This window comes from Rhinolophus sinicus, linkage group LG10 (genome assembly GCF_036562045.2).
Source record: "Rhinolophus sinicus isolate RSC01 linkage group LG10, ASM3656204v1, whole genome shotgun sequence".
Classification (NCBI taxonomy): domain Eukaryota; kingdom Metazoa; phylum Chordata; class Mammalia; order Chiroptera; family Rhinolophidae; genus Rhinolophus; species Rhinolophus sinicus.
This window is the reverse complement of record NC_133759.1, coordinates 52810820-52830728: the sequence shown is the minus strand read 5'-3', so window position 1 is coordinate 52830728 and position 19909 is coordinate 52810820. Positions and strand designations below refer to the sequence as shown.

The 19909-nt window shown below is 38.1% G+C and overlaps 1 protein-coding gene and 1 non-coding gene across 4 annotated transcripts in view; both read left to right on the top strand.

Moving 5' to 3' along the window:
* Window positions 1–2046: 2046 nt before the first annotated feature.
* Window positions 2047–19909, top strand: part of CFAP20DC (CFAP20 domain containing) — a 256111-nt gene continuing 238248 nt past the window's right edge. For all 3 annotated transcript variants that reach the window (XM_019724118.2, XM_019724119.2, XM_074313195.1), the window contains exons 1-3: window positions 2047–2342; window positions 4680–4769; window positions 17672–17765. In XM_019724118.2, coding sequence (XP_019579677.2) covers window positions 2322–2342; window positions 4680–4769; window positions 17672–17765 — 205 coding nt within the window. In that variant the 5' untranslated portion in view covers window positions 2047–2321. The remainder of the gene's footprint in view (window positions 2343–4679; window positions 4770–17671; window positions 17766–19909) is intronic.
* LOC141567417 (U6 spliceosomal RNA) lies at window positions 17823–17926 on the top strand. Its single transcript, XR_012490000.1, has one exon. It is a non-coding gene; the product is annotated as a U6 spliceosomal RNA (small nuclear RNA).

Genomic DNA, 19909 nt, shown 5'->3' with positions numbered 1-19909 from the left:
AGATCCTCCTGCCTCTCATTGTACTGTTTACCACCTTATAGCATTTATCAAAAACTGCAAGTGAGCCTTTGTGTTAGGCCAAAAAAATGTCGTGCCCCACCCCCAAAGGATATCTGTATCTACCCCTGGAATGTGCGAATATTACCCTGTTTGAAAAACAGTGTCTTTGCAGATATATCTAAGTTAAGGATCTTGCAATATCGATTACCTTGAATTATCCACGTGGACCCTAAATGCCATCACAATTGTCCTTAAAAAGGATACACAGACTAGAAGACACAAACAGAGAAGAGGCAGCGTGACCAAGTCATGGAGAGATGTAGCCACAAGTCAAGAAGGCTGACAGCCACCAGAAACTGGAAGACGCAAAGGGCAAATTCACCTCTAAAGCCTTCAAAAGGAATGCTGCCCTGCTGACATCTTGATTTTGGACTTCTGATCTCAACTGTGAATGAACTTGCTGTTTTAAGCCTCCCAGTTTGTGGTAATGTTACAACAGCCACAGGAAACTAATATACCCTTCCGATGTTATTCCCTATCATTGGATTCACGGTATTTATCACAAGTTGCAATTATTTATTTATTGTTTCTCACCCCATTAATGGAAGCACCAAGAAGATGGGGGCCTCCCCTCTGAACCTAGCTGTTAGCATAGTGTCTAGAATATATTGCAATCCTAGGAATTACCTGTGAAATGAATGGATAAATGTCCCCGAATAGATAACAAATCTTGTAAGACAGAGACCATGTCTATTGACCATAATTCCCAAAGACCCCCACCACAAAGCCTTAACAAAAACTGTTGAACTAGGCTTGAATTATAGAAATAAGGAAGTCTGGATTCTAGATATTATACTGCAATTTACATTTATGTGATATCCCCACCTCTATTTTGTACACATCTAGTATTAGACTTAGTGTGTTTGAGTTTGTTTCTTATCTGCTCTTCTTAGCCCTGATAAGGAGCAAGTACAGATAGCATTCATTTTTCTCACCCTGTACAGGATCCACAGTGCTTAGCATATTGTAGGGACAACAAATATTCGAGACTTTGTGGTGAATTATAGTGGTAACAGGCTCAGCCATAACCAAAAGTCAACATTGCATCCTTGAGTAAAACCTAATTAACCCTGAACCTGAACATTCTCAACTAACCCTTACCTCACGTGGTTGTGAACCTGTGAACCACTTAGCCTATCGTGGCTGCATGAGTGGTACCTGATTAACCCTGTGCCTCTGACCTAACTCGACCTGAGTCCATCTGACAAGAGCTCCAAACCAGCTCCATCACTTATTGGCCATGTGATCTTAGGCAAACTTCTTTACCTCTCTGAGCCACAATTCCTCAGTCAAAAACTGACAATACCTACCGTATAAGAGTAGTTCTGCATTGAAACTAAATGAAATAACCAAATAGTTAAACTTAGAGAGCCTGTCTCAATAATGTATGTAATTATTTTGAGCAAAAACACTTGGCTTTTTAACATGTGCAGTGATCTTGAATAAATACTCCACCTCCCTGGGCAATGAAAGGGGCTAGCAGACCCTATTACTGTTCCAATGAGCCCAAGTTTGGGAACCTTTCAACCAAAGGCCACATGATTCCATGACTTTTTCCTTCAGTAACCTACCAGTTTTCAGTGTTTACAACGAAGAGAGACACGTTTTCTAGAAGAGTCCAGCACCGTGACACGTCCAAGCCGACGTGACACGTTTTCTAGAAGAGTCCAGCACCGTGGTAGCTTTTAAACATGGCTAAATTTAAGCTTTATCGCAGACACAGGTCACGACCTAAGGAGAGCGCGCGTCACACATTGCGCTGTCCAAGGTCTCTCAGCGATTCCGTCGGTTGCTTGGGTAACGTGACGTCACCGCGTAGCCTCACGTGCACGTTGGCGAGAAGTCCGTGAGGCGCAACACGCAGAGCCAATGGGCGCGGCCGGAATGTTGGCGCCGCTCAGCCCCGCCCTTTTCCGATCGGATTTGGGGGCGGTGCAAGGAAGGGCGGGAACGCGCCCGCCTTTCTTGGGCAATCGGGCGGTTGTCGGTAGCTCTGTGGGTGGGTGTACGGTCACGTAGGTTACGCACACAATCACTCCCGAGGGTTTGCCCGGAGCCTGTCCAGGCAGCTACGCGCTCCCACACCCCGGCACCGTGAAGGCAGGGGTCGCGATGGAGCTGAACAGGGGCTGAGCAGAGCCTGTCCCAGTCGGAGCCAAGCACCAAACCCTTCCCCGCCCGCCGATTTCCATCCGTCAGGGTCTGGCTACTCGCTGGAAGCCCTGAACGCCGTGCTCCTAAGCCCCGGGCCCCCTGCGGGAATGTTCAAAAATGAGTACCAGGTAACCTAAAACGGCTCTCCAGCCTGTCTATAGCTTTCTCCTCTTACATGACGTAGCTCGTGTTCGGGGTGAGGACAAAGCTTCCCCCATTCCCCCATAATACGGTCTTTTCTTCGGGGCAAGAAGGAATTAATGGATGAGTGGTTTTGACCCAAAAAGAAAAAAAAAAAGAAGGAAGCAACTAACGTCTGGGCATATGATTTGACTTCGTTCAGTCTCCAGCTCAGTGCTTCTCAAGGTGTATGATGAATTGCCTGAGATTCTGATTAAAATGAAGATCTTAAACCCCAACCAGACTTCTGAATCAGAATCTTCAGGGCAGGGCCCATAAATCTTGTTTTAACAAGCGCCTTGGGTACCCAACTATTGATGCACACCTGTGTGTCAGAAGCTATTTAGAAGAGAGTGAATACGTGAATTCATGAGTGGGTTAAACAAAGAAAGAAAATAAGCACTTTGACTATATGCCATTTTCTTTTCCCCAAAACTGGGGGTTGGTGATTCTCAAACACTGGAGTATATTAGGATCACTTGGAGTGCTTGTAAAAAATGCAGATTTCCTGATCCTCACTCCAGATCTAGTGAATCAGAATCTATGTAGATGGAGCTAGTTAATTTACCTTTATAACAACTTCCCATAGTTCTTACTGATGCAGGTGGTCCAAAGATCACACTGGGGAAACTGATTGTGGGTATCCTTCCCTCACCTTGAGTATCCTAGAGTGTCTCCATGCATGACCTGCTTTCCTCACTTCCCCCGGGGCATCTCCCTTCCTGCTTTTCCTGTGCCCTAATCTCCTGCCCTCCCCTCCCTACCTCTACCTGAGTTTACGGTCTGGTTGCCATCCTAGTCCTGCTGTTAGGATGAACAACTTTGTCCCTGTGCCAGAACACTCTTCCACTGGTCTCCAACTCTTCATTGCTTCTACCTTTTCACCAAACACTACCTGCCTTCTTATGAGTGTTCCGACAGTATTCTGTAGTTCTTTTTCTTCTATTCGCATTGTTAGAACAATTAGAATTTCTCTTAATATAGGTAAAATATATTGTTGTAAAAAAGCATACACCTACTGTGGGCAACTTGACAAACAGGAGACAGCAGAAAGAAATGGAGAGGGGCAGTTTTCTATCTCACCGGGTATAAGGATATTTCTTTAAAAAAAAAAAGCTGCCTTAAATTTAAAATTCATAGTGAAATATGACCTGATCTCAGAAGCTATAGTAATTCTATCCCACACACAGTTTGCACATAATAATGCATAAGGAAGTAGAAATTAAATGTCTTCAAGTCATTACATGTTAAAACTCTGAAGCAAAAATATCTTTATATTGAGAAAAATAAGAAGCTGGAAATTCTTTACAAAAATCAGACAAATTTGCTCATGCAATACTTATAATTCAAACAGGCCATTAAAGAAAACCATATTTAGTTTTTATTTCAGATTCTTAATTTCTTGCGTAAACTCTTCCTCAGAGATAATCATCTTGTTTAATTCCCTTATAATTAAAGCTTGTGGACATTCACTAATGTGTTTAGTGTTTTTATATAATCGTGTTCTTCCATGTTCTTCTCAGGTTTATGATAGGAGACATGTAGCTTCTCTAGAGATATGATTCTCTATTTTTCTTGTACAGATTTTACAGATTTCTAAATTAATTTGTATTAAATACATAAAAAGATCTTATAGGAATGCTCAAAATAAGAATCATTATCTCCTCCCTCCCAAACTTTTTATTGACTAGTATTAAGCTATTTGCCCTTTTTTTGAATAATCATTGCTGGCACTATTGAGCTGTCACTATATGTGAGATATTATGCTTGATGGTTTATGTTTATTATCCTGTTTAATCCAACAACCCATTTTACAGATGAAGAATCAAGAGGTTAAGTTAACTCCAAAGTCAGATAGTTAATAAATGGCAAAGCTGGCATTAGAGTTCAGGTTAGTATGACTAAAAAGCGTGCAGCCAGAGATAATTATCAGAATTTATTAGTCTGGATTGAATAGAATGTTTTGTAAGCATGATCTATATGTCAAATAAATGAACTTCACACTGAGAGAATGCAGGGTTTATATGGCACAATTTGTTTAATGTTTTCCATGCTTTAAAAAAAATTCCTTTAATCAGTAATTCAAGGTGACCCAGATCAAAACTACTGTGACTCAGATATAATCAAGGTATAACACAGGAATAATAACAGGGATAGTGTTTCCTCCCAGATCTATTTAACTGACAGATGCCTGGAATGGTGGTTATAGATTATGTGGGGGGTGGTTATTTTCTTCTTAGCATTGTCTTTCACTTTAATTTAAATATTTCATTTTTGTTTTCTAGGGAGGTGCATTTGTTGAAATCTTTAGTGCTCAAGGAAAAAATCCTGGAGCAAAATGGAAGATTCTTGGCAGTCCATCTGTGATTTGGAAAGTAAGTGTTAGAAATTAGAGCCACCTAAGTTCTGGAAAGAAATGAGAGTGACGGTTATAACAAAACGGACTTGGTCAGATTTCTGTTCATTCACCCCAAAATCCTTTCATGAAATTGTTGGCTGCAGTCTACCCAGACCCCATTCCTCAATTGTTTAAGACTTTGGCGCGCGGCTCATAGCCCTTCTCTGTACTACCAAGTCCTACTATTGTTTTATAGTTTTAGGTGACTTAAGTATCTGTGAAGAAAATCTCTCCAAACTCTTAGCTTCTCAATTTCTTGATTTCTTCATCTCTGATGACCTCTTCTACTATACTTTACCACCCATTCCCACTGTCACACCCTGTACTTTATCACCACAAACTGCAGGACCTCTAAAATTACTAATTGAGACATTGAGATATCCCTCTCTGACCCCAATCTTCAATTCTTAACTGCTTACCCAGTTACTCACACTACATTTGTTCTTCAACCTAATTGAGACCCTTACTCCGTTGGCCATTCTATTTTCCACTGTGTTTAGTTCATTTATGTGTGTATTGTCTCTGTCTTCACTACCTCTTCTATCCAACACGGAATCCATAGTGCATAACTTCAGTCACTTCTTGGTCAAGATCTAGAATGCACTTGTTCCTTGTCCTTTCATCATGACTGCCTAGCAAATGCCAGCCCTTTCTGAATCCCCACTTATCTATCTATCTATCATGTGCTTGCACCTGGGCTTCTCAGTGTCTTTGAAGAAAATATCTATAGCTTCTCAGATTGATAATACTGTATATTCAACTGGAATAAGCCCAGAAAGTTCTCCTGCTGTGTTCTTTTTGTTTGTTTCAGGGCTACCTTTTTTTTTTTTTTTTTTAGTTTCAGGTGTATGTATCTAACATAATTTTAGACATTTACATACCTCACAAAGTGATAGACCCCCAAAGTCTACTACCCCTCTGACATTGCACATAGCTATTATGATACCATTGACTGTATTCCCTATGCTGTACTTTACATCTCGTGAATATATATATGTGTGTGTGTGTATATACATATACATATATATATTTACATATATACTCATATATATACACATATATATGTATATATGTATATATATGTACTATATTCCCTATGCTGTGCTTTACATCTTGTGAATATATATATATGTGTGTGTGTGTGTGTGTGTGTGTATATATATATATATATATATATATATATATATATGTTTAGTTATAGTTGACATTCAGTATTATTTTATATTAGTTTCAGGTGTACAGCGTAGTGGTTAGGCATTTATATAATCTATGAAGTGATCCTCCCGATAAGTCAAATACTCATTTGACACCCTACATAGTCTTTACAACATTATTGACTATATTGCCTACGTTGTATTTCACATCCTCATAACTACTCGTATTTTTGTGATTACCAATTTGCACTTCCTAATCCCTTTCCTTCACCTTTCTCCCCCATCCCCCTAACCCTCTCCCATCTAGCAACCATCAGTTTGTTCTCTGTATTGATGACTCTGTTTTGTTTGTTCATTTATTCTGTTCTTTAGATTCTACACAGAAGTGAGATCATATGGTATTTGTCTTTCTCAGTCTGACTTATTTCACTTAGCATAATATCTTCTAGGTCCATCCATGTTGTCACAAATGGTAGACCTCATTCTTTTTTATGGCAGGTTAATACTCCATTGTGTAAATGTACCATAGTTTCTTTATCTAATCATCTATTACTCAACATTTGGATTTCCTTATAGTGACTATTGTGGATAGTGCTGCACTAAACATAGGGGTGCATATATTTTTTCGAATTAGTGTTTAGGATTTCTTTGGATAAATTCCCAGGAGTGGAATTGCTGTGTCATAAGGTAGTTCTATTTTCAATTTTTTGAAGAACATACTGTTTTCCATAGTGGCTGCACCAATTTGCAATGCCACCAACAGTGTACAAGGGTTCCCTTTTCTCTACATTCTCACCAGCACTTGTAGTTTATTGATTTAATGAAGATAACCATTCTGACAGGATGGAGGTGGTATCTCATTGTGGTTTTTATTTGTATTTCTCTGATGATTAGTGATACTGAGCATCTTTTTGTATGTGTATTGGCCATGTGTACGTCCTCTTTGGGGAAATGTCTATTCAAGTCTTCTGCCCATCTTTTAATTGGATTATTTGTTTTTTGGGTGTTAAGTTGTATACTTTTTTTTATAAATTTTGGATATGAACCCCTTATCAGATGTATCATTGGCAAATATCTTCTCCCATTCAGTAGAATGTCTTTTTGTTTTGTTGATGATTTCCTTGACTGTGAAAAACCTTTTTAGTTTGTGTTAGTTCCATTTGTTTATACTTTGTTTTGTTTCATTTTCCCAAGGAGATATATTACCGTGTTTCCCCAAAAATAAGACCTAACCGGAAAATAAGCCCTAGCATGATTTTTCAGGATGACATCCCCTGAACATAAGCCCTAATGCGTCTTTTGCAGCAACAATTAATATAAGACCCGGTCTTATTTTTGTGGAAACACAGTAGAAAAAATATTCCTAAAGGTACTGTCTGAGTTTTACTTCCTATATTTTCTTCTAGGGGTTTTATGGTTTTGGTCTTACATTTAATTCTTTAATCCATTTTGAGTTTATTCTTATATATGGTGTAAGAAGGTGGGCCAGTTTCATTTTTTTGCATGTATCTGTCCAGTTGTCCCAGCACCACTTATTAAATAGACTGTCTTTACCACCAAATAAAGCCTTGCTTCCTTTGTCATAGATTAAATGACCATATAGGGATGGGTTTATTTCTAGGCTTTATTCTGTTCAGTTGATCTATGTGTCTGTTTTTATGTCACTACCATGCTGTTTTTATTGCTATAGCCTTGTTGTATAATTTGATATTGGGTAGCATGATACCTCTAGCTTAGTTCTTCTTCTCAGGATTACCATGGCAATTCGGTGTCTTTTATGGTTCCATATAAATTTTAGGATTATTTGTTCTAGTTCTGTGAAAAACGCCATTGGTATTTTGATAGGTATTGTGTTGAGTCTATACATTGCTTTGGGTAGTATGGACATTTTAACTATTAATATGTTAATTATTCCTATCCATGAGCATGGTATATATTTCCATTTACTTGCATCTTTTTTCAATTTCTCTCTTCAATGTCTTATAATTTCCTGTGTACAGGTCTTTTACTTCCTTGGTTAAATTTACTCCTAAGTATTTTATTTTATTTTTAGATGCAATTGTAAATGGAATTGTTTTCTTAATATCTCTTTCTGGTAGTTTTTTATTGGTATATAAGTATGCAACCAATTTCTGAATATTAATTTTGTATTTTGCTACATTATTGTATTCATTTATCAGTTCTAATAGTTTTTTTTGGTATAATCTTTGGGGTTCTTTACATATAGTATCATGTCACTTCAAATAATGACAATTTTACTTCTTTCCCATTTGGATGCCTTTTACATCTTTTTTCTTTTTTTTTTTATGTGATTGCTGTTGCTAGAACTTCCAGAATTATGTTGAATAAAAGTGATGAAAATGGGCATCCTTGTCTTATTCCTGATCTTAAGGGTAATGCTTGTAGGTTTTCCCCATTGTGTATGATGTTAGCTGTGTGTTTGTTATAGCTGACCTTTATTATGGTGAGTTATGTTCCCTCTATTCCCACTTTGTTGACAGTTTTTGTTATAAATGAATGCTGGATATTGTTGAATGCTTTCTCTGCAGCTATTGATATGACCATATGATTTTTGTTTTTCATTTTGTTTATGTGGTGTATCATGTTAATTGATTTGCAAATATTGAACCAACCTTACATACCAGGAAAGGATCCCACATGATCCTGGTGTATGATCTTTTTAATATATTGCTGAATTCAGTTTGCTAATATTTTGTGGATTTTTGCATTTATGTTTATTAGGGATATCGGCCTATCATTTTCTTTTGTAGTAATGTCTTTGTCTGGTTTTGGAATCAGGGTAACAGTAGCTTCATAAAATGAGCTTGGGAGCCTTCGTCCTCTCAGATTTTTTGGAATACTTTGAGGGGAATAGGTGTTAATTCTTTTTTGAATGTTTGGTAAAATTCACCTGTGAAGCCATCTGGTCCAGGTCTCTGTTTGTTGGGAGCTTGTTGATTACTGATTCAATTTCACTGGTAGTAATCAGTCTGTTCATATTTTCTGTTTCTTTTTGATTCAGCCTTGGAATATTGTATGCTTCTAGGAATCTATCCATTTCTTCCGGATTGTCCAATTTGTTGACGTATAGTTGCTCATGGTATTTTCTTAATTTTTTTTTGTATTTTTTTTGTGTCGCTTGTCACTTCTCCTCTTTCATTTCTATTTTTATTTATTTGGGCCCTCTCACTTCTTTTCTTGATGACACTGGTTAAAGGTTTGTCAGTTTTGTTTATGTTTTCGAAAAACCAACTCTTGGTTTCATTGATCTTTTGTATTGTTTTTTAGATCTCTATTTCATTTGTTCCTGCTCTGATTTTTATTATTTCCTTCTTTGTGGCTCTGTTTACTGTTCTTTTCCAGATATCTTAGGTGTAAAGATAGACTGTTGATTTGAGATATTTCTTACTTGTTTATGTAGGCCTGCATTGCTATGAATTTCCCTCTTAGGACTGCTTTTGCTGTGTCCCATAGATTTTTGGGTCATTGTGTTTTCATTTTCATTTGTCTCAAGGAATCTTTCAGTTTCTTCCTTGATCTCATTGTTGATCCAATCATTATTTAGTATCATGTTATTTAGTCTCCATGTCTTTGTGTGTTTTGGGGTTTTTCTTATAATTGATTTCTAGTTTCATACCATTGTAGTCAGAGAAGATGCTTGATATGATTTCAGTCTTCTTAAATCATTGAGACTTGTTTAACGGCCTAACATGTGGTCTAACTTGGAAAATGTTTCATGTGCACTGGAAAAGAATGTATATTCTGTTACTTTGGGGTGAAATGCTCTAAAAATATCAATTAAATCCATCGGGTCTGGTCTGTCATTTAAGACTGCTGTTTCCGTGTTGATTTTCTGTCTGGAAGATCTGTCCAGTGGTGTCAGTGTGGTGTTCAAGTCCCCTACCATGATTGTGTTACTGTGATCTCTGCTTTAATGTTGGTCAATATTTGTTTTATATATTTAGGTGCTGCTATGTTGGGTGCATAGGTGTTTACTAGGGTTATGACCTTTTGTTTGATCATCCCTTTATTTGTATGTAATGTTCTTCTTTGTCTCTTATTATAATCCTCATTTTAAAGTCCATTTTGACCCATATATGTATTGCTACGCAGGCTGTTTTCTTATTTCCATTTGTGAAATATCTTTTTCCATCCCTTTACTTTCAGTCTGTGTGTGTCTTTTGATCTGAGGTGGATGTCTTGTAGACAGTGTATGCATGGGTCTTGTTTTCTTATCCACTCAGCTACCCTATGTCTTTTGATTGGAGCTATTAATCCATTTACATTTAAAAATGATTATTGAAAATCTTCTCCCATTCAGTTGGTTGCCACTTTATTTTGTCGATGGTTTCTTTTGCTGTGCAGAAGCTTTTAAGTTTCATATAGTCCCATTCATTTATTTTAACTTTTACTTCCCTTGCCTTTAGAGTCAAATTCATAAAATGCTCTTTGAACCCAAAGTCTATAAGTTTAGTACCTGTTTTCTTCTATGCAGTTTATTGTTTCGGGTTTTATGCTTAAGTCTTTGATCCATTTTGAATTAAATTTTGGTACATGGTGACCAATAGCAGTCCAGTTTCATTCCTTTGCACGTGGCTTTCCAATTCTCCCAGCACCATTTAGTGAAGAGGCTGTCTTTTCTCCATTGTATGTTTTTTGCTTTGTCAAAAATTATCTGTCCATATTTATGTGGTTTTATTTCTGAGTTTTCAATTCTATTCCATTGGTCTATGTGTCTGTTTTTCTGCCAATACCATGCTTTTGATTATTGTAGCCCTGTAGTACAAGGTAAAGTCAGGGAGTGTGATACCTCCAGCATTGTTCTTTTTTTTTTAAGATTGATTTGGCTATTCAGGGTCTTTTGTGGTTCCAAACAAATCTGATGATTTTTTTGTTCTATTTCTTTAAAAAATGCCATTGGGATTTTGATGGGGATTGCATTAAATCTCTATATTGCTTTGGGTAATATGGCCATTTTAACTATGTTGACTATTCCAATCCATGAGCATGGAATATCTTTCCATTTCTTTGTGTCTTCTTCAATTTCTTTTAAAAATGTATTGTAGTTTTCAGTATATAGGTCTTTCACATCCTTGGTTAAGTTTATTCCGAGGTATTTTGTTGCAATTGAAAAAGAAAGTGTTTTTTTCATTTCTTTTTCTGAGATTTCATTGTTAGTATATAGGAATGCAATGGACTTTTGTACGTTGATTTTCTAACCGGCAACTTTACTGTATTCCTTTATTGTTTCTAATAGCTTTTTGGTGGAGTCTTTAGGGTTTTCTATATATAGCATCATGTCATCTGCAAAGAGTGACAATTTAACTTCTTCATTCCCAATTTGGATGCCTTTTATTTTTTCTCTTGCCAGATTGCTCTGGCGAGGACTTCTAACACTAAGTTGAAAAGCAGAGGTGACAGGGGACAGCCCTGTCGTGTTCCTGAATGTAAAGCAAAGGGCTTCAGTTTTTCACTGTTAATTATGAGGTTAGCTGAGTATTTGTCACATATGACCTTTATTATGTTAAGGTATTTTCCTTCTATACCTATTTTATTAAGTGCTTTAATTATAAATGGATGTTGTATCTTGTCAAATGCTTTTTCTGCATCAATTGATATAATCATATGATTTTTGTCCTTTATTTTGTTTGTGTGATGTATCACATTGATGGATTTGCGTATGTTGAACCATACTTGTGCCCCGGGGATGAACCCCACTTGGTCATGATGAATAATCTTTTTAATGCATTGTTGTATTCGATTTGCTAGAATTTTGTTTAGGATTTTTGCATCTGTATTCATCAGAGATATTGGTCTGCAGTTTTCTTTTTTTGTGTTGTCCTTGCCAGGTTTTGGTATCAGGGTAATGTTTGCCTCATAAAATGAGTTAGGGAATACTGTCTCTTCTTCAAATTTTTGGAAGAGTTTGAGCAGGATTGGTATTAGATCCTCTTTGAAGGTTTGGTAGAATTCACTAGTGAAACCATCTGGTCCCGGACTTTTGCTTTTGGGTGGATTTTGCAAACAGTGCCTCTGATAAGGGGCTAATATCCAAAATATACAAGGAACTCATGAAACTCAACAACAACAAAAACAAACAACCCAATTGAAAAATGGGCAGATGACCTGAAGAGACGTTCCTCCAAAGAGGACATACAAATGGCAAATAGACATATGAGAAAATGCTCAACATCACTAGTCATCAGAGAAATGCAAATAAAAACCACAATGAGATATCACCTCACCCCAGTTAGAATGGCTATCATCAACAAGACAAATAGTAACAAGTGTTGGAGAGGCTGTGGAGAAAAAGGAACCCTCATACACTGTTGGAGGGAATGCAGACTGGTGCAGCTGCTATGGAAGGCAGTGTGGAGGTTCCTCAAAAAATTACGAATAGATTTACCATATGACCCGGCAATCCCTCTCCTGGGTATCTACCCAAAAAATCTGAAAAGATTTATACATAAAAATACGTGTGTTCCAATGTTCATTGCAGCTTTATTTACAGTGGCCAAGATGTGGAAACAACCAAAATGTCCTTCAGTAGATGAATGGATAAAGAAGTTGTATATATACACAATGGAATACTATTCAGCGGTAAGAAAAGATGATATAGGACCATTTGTGACAACATGGTTGGATCTTGAGATTATAATGCTAAGCGAAATAAGTCAGAGAGAAAAAGTAGAGAACCATATGATTTCACTGATATGTGGTATATAAACCAAAAACAACAAAAGAGCAAACAAACAAATGAGAAATACAAACTCATAGACACAGACAATAGTTTATGGTTACCAGAGGGTAAGGGTGGAGGGGGGTGGTAGATGAGGGTAAAAAGGATCAAATATATGGTGATGGAAGGAGAACTGACTCTGGGTGGTGAACACACAATGGGATTTATAGATGATGTAATACAGAATTGTACACTTGAAATCTGTGTAACTTTACTAACAATTGTCACCCCAATAAACTTTAATTTAAAAAAATGATTATTGATGGGTACACAGTTATTGCCATTTTATTATTCATATTTTTCATTTTTGTTAGTTTGCTTCATTTCTCCTTTCTTCTGGTTGAAAAAGTCTTTAACATTTCTTGTAATACTGTCTTGGTGGTAATGAATTCCTTTAACTTTTTCTTATCTGGGAATTTCTTCAATTTTAAGTGATAGCCTTGCTTGGTAGAGTATTCTTGGTTGTAGGCCCTTCTTTCTCATCACTTTGAATATTTCCTGCCACTCCCTTCTGGCCTGCAAAGTTTCTGTTGAGAAATCAGCTGATGGTCTTACGGGAGCTCCCTTGTGAGAAACTAGTTGTATTTCTCTTCCTGCTTTTAGGATTCTCTCTATGTCTTTAACCTTTTCCATTTTAATAATGATGTGTCTTGGTGTAAACCTGTTTAGGTTCATCTTGTTTGGGACTCTGCGATTCCTGGGCTTGTATGTCATTTTTCTTCACTGGATTAGGGAAGTTTTCAGTCATTATTTTTTCAACTAGTTTTTTGATCCCTGGCTTCTCCCCTTCACTTTCTGATATTCCTATCATGCAAATATTGTTGTGCTTGATGTTGTCCCACAGGTCTCTTAAACTATCTTCATTGTATTTTTTTTTCTTTTTGTTGTTCTGATTTGGTCTTTTCTGCTACCTTGTCTTCTAAATCGGTGATTCGATCCTCTGCTTCATCTAATCTGCTATTGATTCTTTCTAGTATATTTTTAATTTCAGTTATTGTGTTCTTTATTTCTGATTGGTTCTTGTTTCTATGTCTTTCTTTATGCTTCCTATCTCTTTGTTGAAATTCTCACTAAGTTCCTTAAACATTATTATAGCCAGAGTTTTAAGCTCTGTCTGTGGTAGGTTGGTTGCTTCCATTTTATATAGTTATATAGCTGGAGTTTTCTCCTGTTCTTTTTTTTAGGGCATGTTTCTTTGTTTCCTTATTCTGGCTGCTTCTCTGTGTTTGCTTCTGTGTGTTAGGTAGATCTTCTATGTATCTCAGTCTTTGCTGGGTGGCCCTATATAATATGTGTCCGGTGTGGTCCAGTGGCACAGTCTCCTTGATCTCCTGTTCGTGTATTCCAGGAGTATCCCTTGAGTGTGCTGTGTGTGTTCTGTTGTAATTGAGCCTTGTTTGCTTTGGGCACATCAGTGGGTGGGATTGACTCCCAGGCTGATTGACAGTGAGACTATGCCCAAGTGTAGGAGCTGCTGGGTGGGGTCTGACTCCCTCAGAGGAGGATTCATCCCTGCGGGCTCTTGTCTCTGTTGAGACCCCCCTTTGAGTGTGCTTCTTGTGGGGCTAACCAGGTAATGCTCTGGTGTGGTCTTAAGCTGGCCTCTGGGTGTGTTGTTTCTGGTGTCTCTTGGGATGTGCTCCCATACAGACCAATTTCAGCCTTGTGGGTTACCGGCCCGCAGCTCTCTGGTAGAAGCCACAAAGCTATGTGGTTGGCTGCTGCCTGTGCTGGACCTGAGGTTGTGTTTGGGTGGCCTCACACATACACCAAGCCTGGCTGCCACCAGTGGTGAGCCTGAGGCAGTTTAGCAAAAGACCCAGTGTGCCCTAGGCCTATTGCCACCCGCTGACTATTTGTAAATCTTAGCCTTTGAAAGAACCTCCTTAGCTGCTTGGGCTAGGCTGGTTGTCCTGGTGGTATTCAGCGTGCCCTCAGTGATGCGTGCCCTCAGTGATACAGCCCTAGCTGCATGGGGTGGGGTCCCAGAGAGTCCTGAGGCGTGGCTGTTAGTTTTAACAAAGTTAATGCACATTCAGTTCTTATGCAGCCTGGACTGCGACTTCTTCACACAGCACCTAGAGAACATTGCAGCCAGCCACTGCCCACCTCAGATTCATGAATTTCCAAGAGCTGCCCAAGAATGGCTGAGGCACAGGTTTTGGTTCACCACCTAAAGCTCCCTGGGCTTTCCTGGGCCATCTGCCACTGCAGAAGGCTTCCCCTAAGCTTGTGGGGCAGGGCTGGCCACCCAGGAGCCAAGAGTTACCCTGGCACTGAATCTCTAGGTAGTCGGGGTAGGGTTTTGGGAGCTAAGGGTTGTGATCGGTGGTTTCTACAAAGGCAATGCAGTGTGAGCTCCCGCACCAGTGCTGGGCCGGTGACCACCCCACAAAAATGCCCTGAGAACACAGCCAGCCACCGCCTACCCAGGCCCGCAGCTTCCCGAGAGTTGCCCAAGAGACGCTGCAGTGCTGGTCTTGAGTCACCATCCACCAGCAGACGTTTCCCAAGCAGCCGTGGGCCATCCAATGCTACAAAAAGGCTTCTGCAGCCTGTGGGGGTGGGGCCTGCAGACCACCAGTCAAGAGTGCCCTGGACAGTGTAACACCACCCGTAGGGGGTGGGGGTAGACCCAGCCCGTCACCAAGGTGGTGCACAGGCGCCGGAATCCACCTGACCAATGTGGTCCTAGATTTGACACTTTGAGGGAGGGTTCCACCATGAAAAGATGGCACTCTCCTATAGGACACACCTGTGTCAACCTCCCCATAGGGACAACAATGGCTCCTATCCCTCCAGCTCTCACCCCTGAAGCCACACAACTCAGTCTTTCCCCACACGTCCCTGGGCCTAAGGAGCTGCTACCCCTCCACCAGAGACGAGGTGAGTGTCTGCAAGCAAGTGAGTCTGTGTGTGGACTCCACAAGAGGTCATCTGGGTTTCCAGCTCCCTTCCATCTCACCAGGATGGGCAGACAGAGTCCTTGCTGATTTTCACTGTCAGATGTGTAGGAGCTCTTCTTCCTGGCACAGATCCCCTGGGCTCGGGCGCTCTGCATGGGATTGGGACACCTCTATCCCTCCTGGTGTTCAACTAATATCTGTGGGTTTAGGGTCAGCGCATTTCGCGTCTCACCCCCTTTCCACCGGTCTCAATGTGGCCTCTTTACATCCTTATTATAGGGGTGCTGTTCGGCTAGTCTTCAGATGATTCTTGAGGTTGATCTATAATTTATTTGTAATTTTTGTGTGATCCTGGGATACAGTAGGCATAACATTTACCTAATCTGCCGTCTTGAACCTTTCCCCCACCTCCTGTTATGTTCTTAGTCTCTAAAATAATTATTTCTCCATTATCTTCAGGTTTTCAACCACCAACTCCTTACCTACAGCCCAACCCACACCCAGACAGGCTCTCTTCACTCACTCACTAGAAGACCTCATGCCCCATTTCATGGGACAAACCAATGCCATCAGGTAGAAACTACTTCAGCTTGCTGCCACCAGAACTAAAAACCTATATCCATCCCTATCTTTTTCTGTTTCTCTTCTCTCCAGTACAATCAAGAGAAAAAATGGCTTTCTAGGTATCTTGTTCTATGGATAATTTTTTTAAACTACTAATTGAGTGCTTTCTGTTTGCGAAGCACAGCATTAAGTACATTACATATGTTATATAATCTACACACTAGCTTTGTGAGATAAGTACTTTTATGCCTATTTTATAAATGATAAAACTGAGGCATGAAGAGTGTAAGCAACTTGCTCAAAATTGTACAGCTCTTACTATGAATAAGAGCTGGGTGGGTATATAGCAGGGAGATTAGGACAGGCTTCCCAGAGGAAATGACATTTGATTTCCAAGAGCTAACGAGGCACTGGGTGGGGCTGTTGGAGAGAAGTAGTTTCAGGCAAAGGGAAAAGCATGTACAAAGTCCTGCGTCAGGAGAGAGCTTAGAATTTTTAAGAAACTGCAAAAAGGTTACTAAGGCTAGGATTCAGAGAGAAGAGTGAGTGCAAGATAGGAGATGAAACTTGGTAAACTGGGTAGAGACCAGGCTACCAGGGGCTTACAGACCTTGTTGAAGATTTTGGTAAGCTGTTGGAAGGTTTTAACCTGTATGCGGATGGAATAAATAATAAGCTTGGTGTGTATATGTCCATTTCAAATACATAAGAGATGCTATTGTGATGGATATAATACAAATTCAAATATTACTTACTTCTTACTAATCACTAGTTACAATGCATTTCTTAACATACATAAAAATGAAGCATAGAAGGATGTGTGAAATGTTTTGATGTGAAAAGAGGGCTTTTATGCTCAAAGATTGGGAATTTGTTCCAAGATAAAGAAATAAGCATTTACATTATCACTGACTCATGGAAATTGGACTCTGACCTGTAAGAGCGTTTTCATATCCAGGTTTGTTTTGTTTTGTATTGTTTCTGTTTCGCCTACCTTAGTTTTTTAGGTCACCGTAATTGTAGCACTGTAATTTGTACTGAGTTTAATTATATGGTGTAAAACTTCAAGTTAGAGTACTAGTGAAAAAAAGGCAATGATTAATTCTGTATGAGCCATGGCCAGAAACCAAGGAACTTCTAGACTGGATATAACATAGGTTAGAGATTTATTGTATTGTAAGGGGGAGTGATGTTCAGCCTGTACTATTAGACAGAAATACACAGATTAAAGGAGAGGAAGGGAAAAGATACTGGAAACTCTAAGTTGGGAACTGGGGAATCCCTAAACTGGGAAAACTGCTCATCATTTTGAGGAAGAGTGTCTTGATGTAGCAGAGGGTTTGCCAAGTGGCCTAGTGTGGCTCTCTATTCCAGTTCCCAGCAAGTCTCAGGCTAAGAGCAGCGTCAAGTCATTTGAATCTGGGACTTTTTTCCTGTATGTTTGAAGGTCCAATTTTATAATAGAAGCCAAATAAAATATGCTTTAATTACCACTGTTTTCATTTTTGTTCTATAGGAGTTTGATAAAGAAGTTAAAAGTTTTGTGTTTGTCCTGGAAGGCAGCAGCCAAACAAACAAAATTCAGTTACCAAAGGAGAATAAGCAAATCCGTAAGTAAGATTTTTAGTATTGAACTTAACATTTGATACTTAAAATTATGGTTTTAAGTGCTCCCTGTGGCAGCATGTATACTAAATTGGGAACCACACAAAGATTAGCATGGCCTCTGCGCAAGGATGACAGACAAATTCATGAAGCGTTCCATTAAAAAAAAAGTATACTTTGAAGTCTCATACGTAGGCATTAATTTGACTTTTATTGGCATCTGTTGACATGAAGTGATAGGTGTTTTTTTGGGGTTTTTTTTTGTTTGTTTGTTTTTTTTAATTTAGAAAGTAGCCTTATGCCGGGCTTAAAAAAAAAAAAAAATTCTACCTCACTGTTTACTAGAAATATAGATAGCAATACTTTTAAGATTTAAAAATTATCTAATAACCATTAATTATAATTGTAATGGTATGTGTTGACTGCTTACTATGTGCTTATGACTTTCTAAGCATTTCACATTTATTAACTCTTTTAATCCTCACAATAGCTCTTTTCTGGATGAGCACACTGAGGTTGGTTCCTCGTCAAATAATCAGGTAGTTAAGGCTAAGCTTTGAAATAAACTCAGGAGTTCTTAAATGATAGGAAATTAATTTGCAAAAAAAAAAAAAATTATATAAACTACTATAGGAGGCATTATTTAGTGACACATCAACTTAGATACCTTTAGAAATACTATCTAATAAGTATAGGTATTTATATGTGTTTCAACAAAAGCCCAAAGAGTAGATTCCAATTCTTACTTACTTTCGAAATTAGGATCAGCATTTTAAAGTAGAAGCAATCCTTAGAGATCACCTTTTAGCATCAGAAGTCCAGTTATTGGCAGAACTGGGGTTAAAGTTCAAGGCTCTCTCACCAAATTAGGCTTTGAGCAAACTTGTTGTGATTTAAGTATAATTCTTCAGAATAATTAGTCAGATGTTCATCCACTTTGTCCTATGGTTTAACTGTAGTTTTTAGGTAATGTAGCAAATATAAGTAGCCAGTATTTTTTACATTCATCACTTATTCCTTGCTTCATTCAGTAACAACATTTATTGATTACCTACTGTATACCAGTACTATAAAAATACCTGTTCTTGGTACCTGATTTTCTCATTTTAAATCAGTTTTCTAAACTTTCATAGGCTCTGTGCTTTATCTACGATTTCAAACTACTACATGCATATTTTGGATTTCTGAGATGTAAACCAAGCCATAAAAATTGTCGATGGAAGATGATTCATTTTAAAGTAAAATACTAAAGTAAACTAAACAGAACCTAAAAAGAAGGAATAATCATTGTTATTTATTTTTAATTTACTACAATTTAAAAATCATGATTTCTTCATAGTTCCTGTTTTTGTTTTTAATAGCAGAGTTTTTTCATTCCCTCAAAAATTTATACGTATAAATAAGGTGAACTAAGATGAGCCAGGGAAATGTGTCTGAAACTGTAGGTTATTCTTCTTCAGGAGACATGGTCCATCTTCTTTAAGGATATTGACTTTGTGAAATAGATACATTTGATTTGCAGGAACATGACTTTATTCTAAGCCTGTGTTCTTTTGTTTTTTTCTTATTGTTGGCCTGTACTTCCATGTAATGCCCTCAGCATCTATGTACAGATCATGTTATTGACAAAATCAAATCACTTCTAGTAAACTTTCTCAAGTTGGCTCTGAAAAATACCGTGTTTCCCCAAAAATAAGACCTAGCTGGACGATCAGCTTTAATGTATCTTTTGGAGCAAAAATTAATATAAGACCTGGTCTTATATTATATTACATTACATTACATTACATTATACCTGGTATATTATATTATATTATATTATATTATATTATATTATATTATATTATATTATATTATATTATACTGGGTCTTATAGTAAAATAAGACCGGGTCTTATATTAATTTTTGCTCCAAAAGATGCATTAGAGCTGATTGTCCGACTAGATCTTATTTTCAGGGAAACAGGGTATTTATCCTGTATTAAAGTCTCAGTGACTAAAGAGAAACTCTCCTTTCCTACTTCTACTTAAGATTTTTCTATAAATAAAAAATGGTATGGGTTATAATTGCTTTTTAAACCCAAAGATGATAGTTTTAATTGGAAGAAACAGATGAATCTTTTAATGTATTTCTTGTACAATGCCCTGTA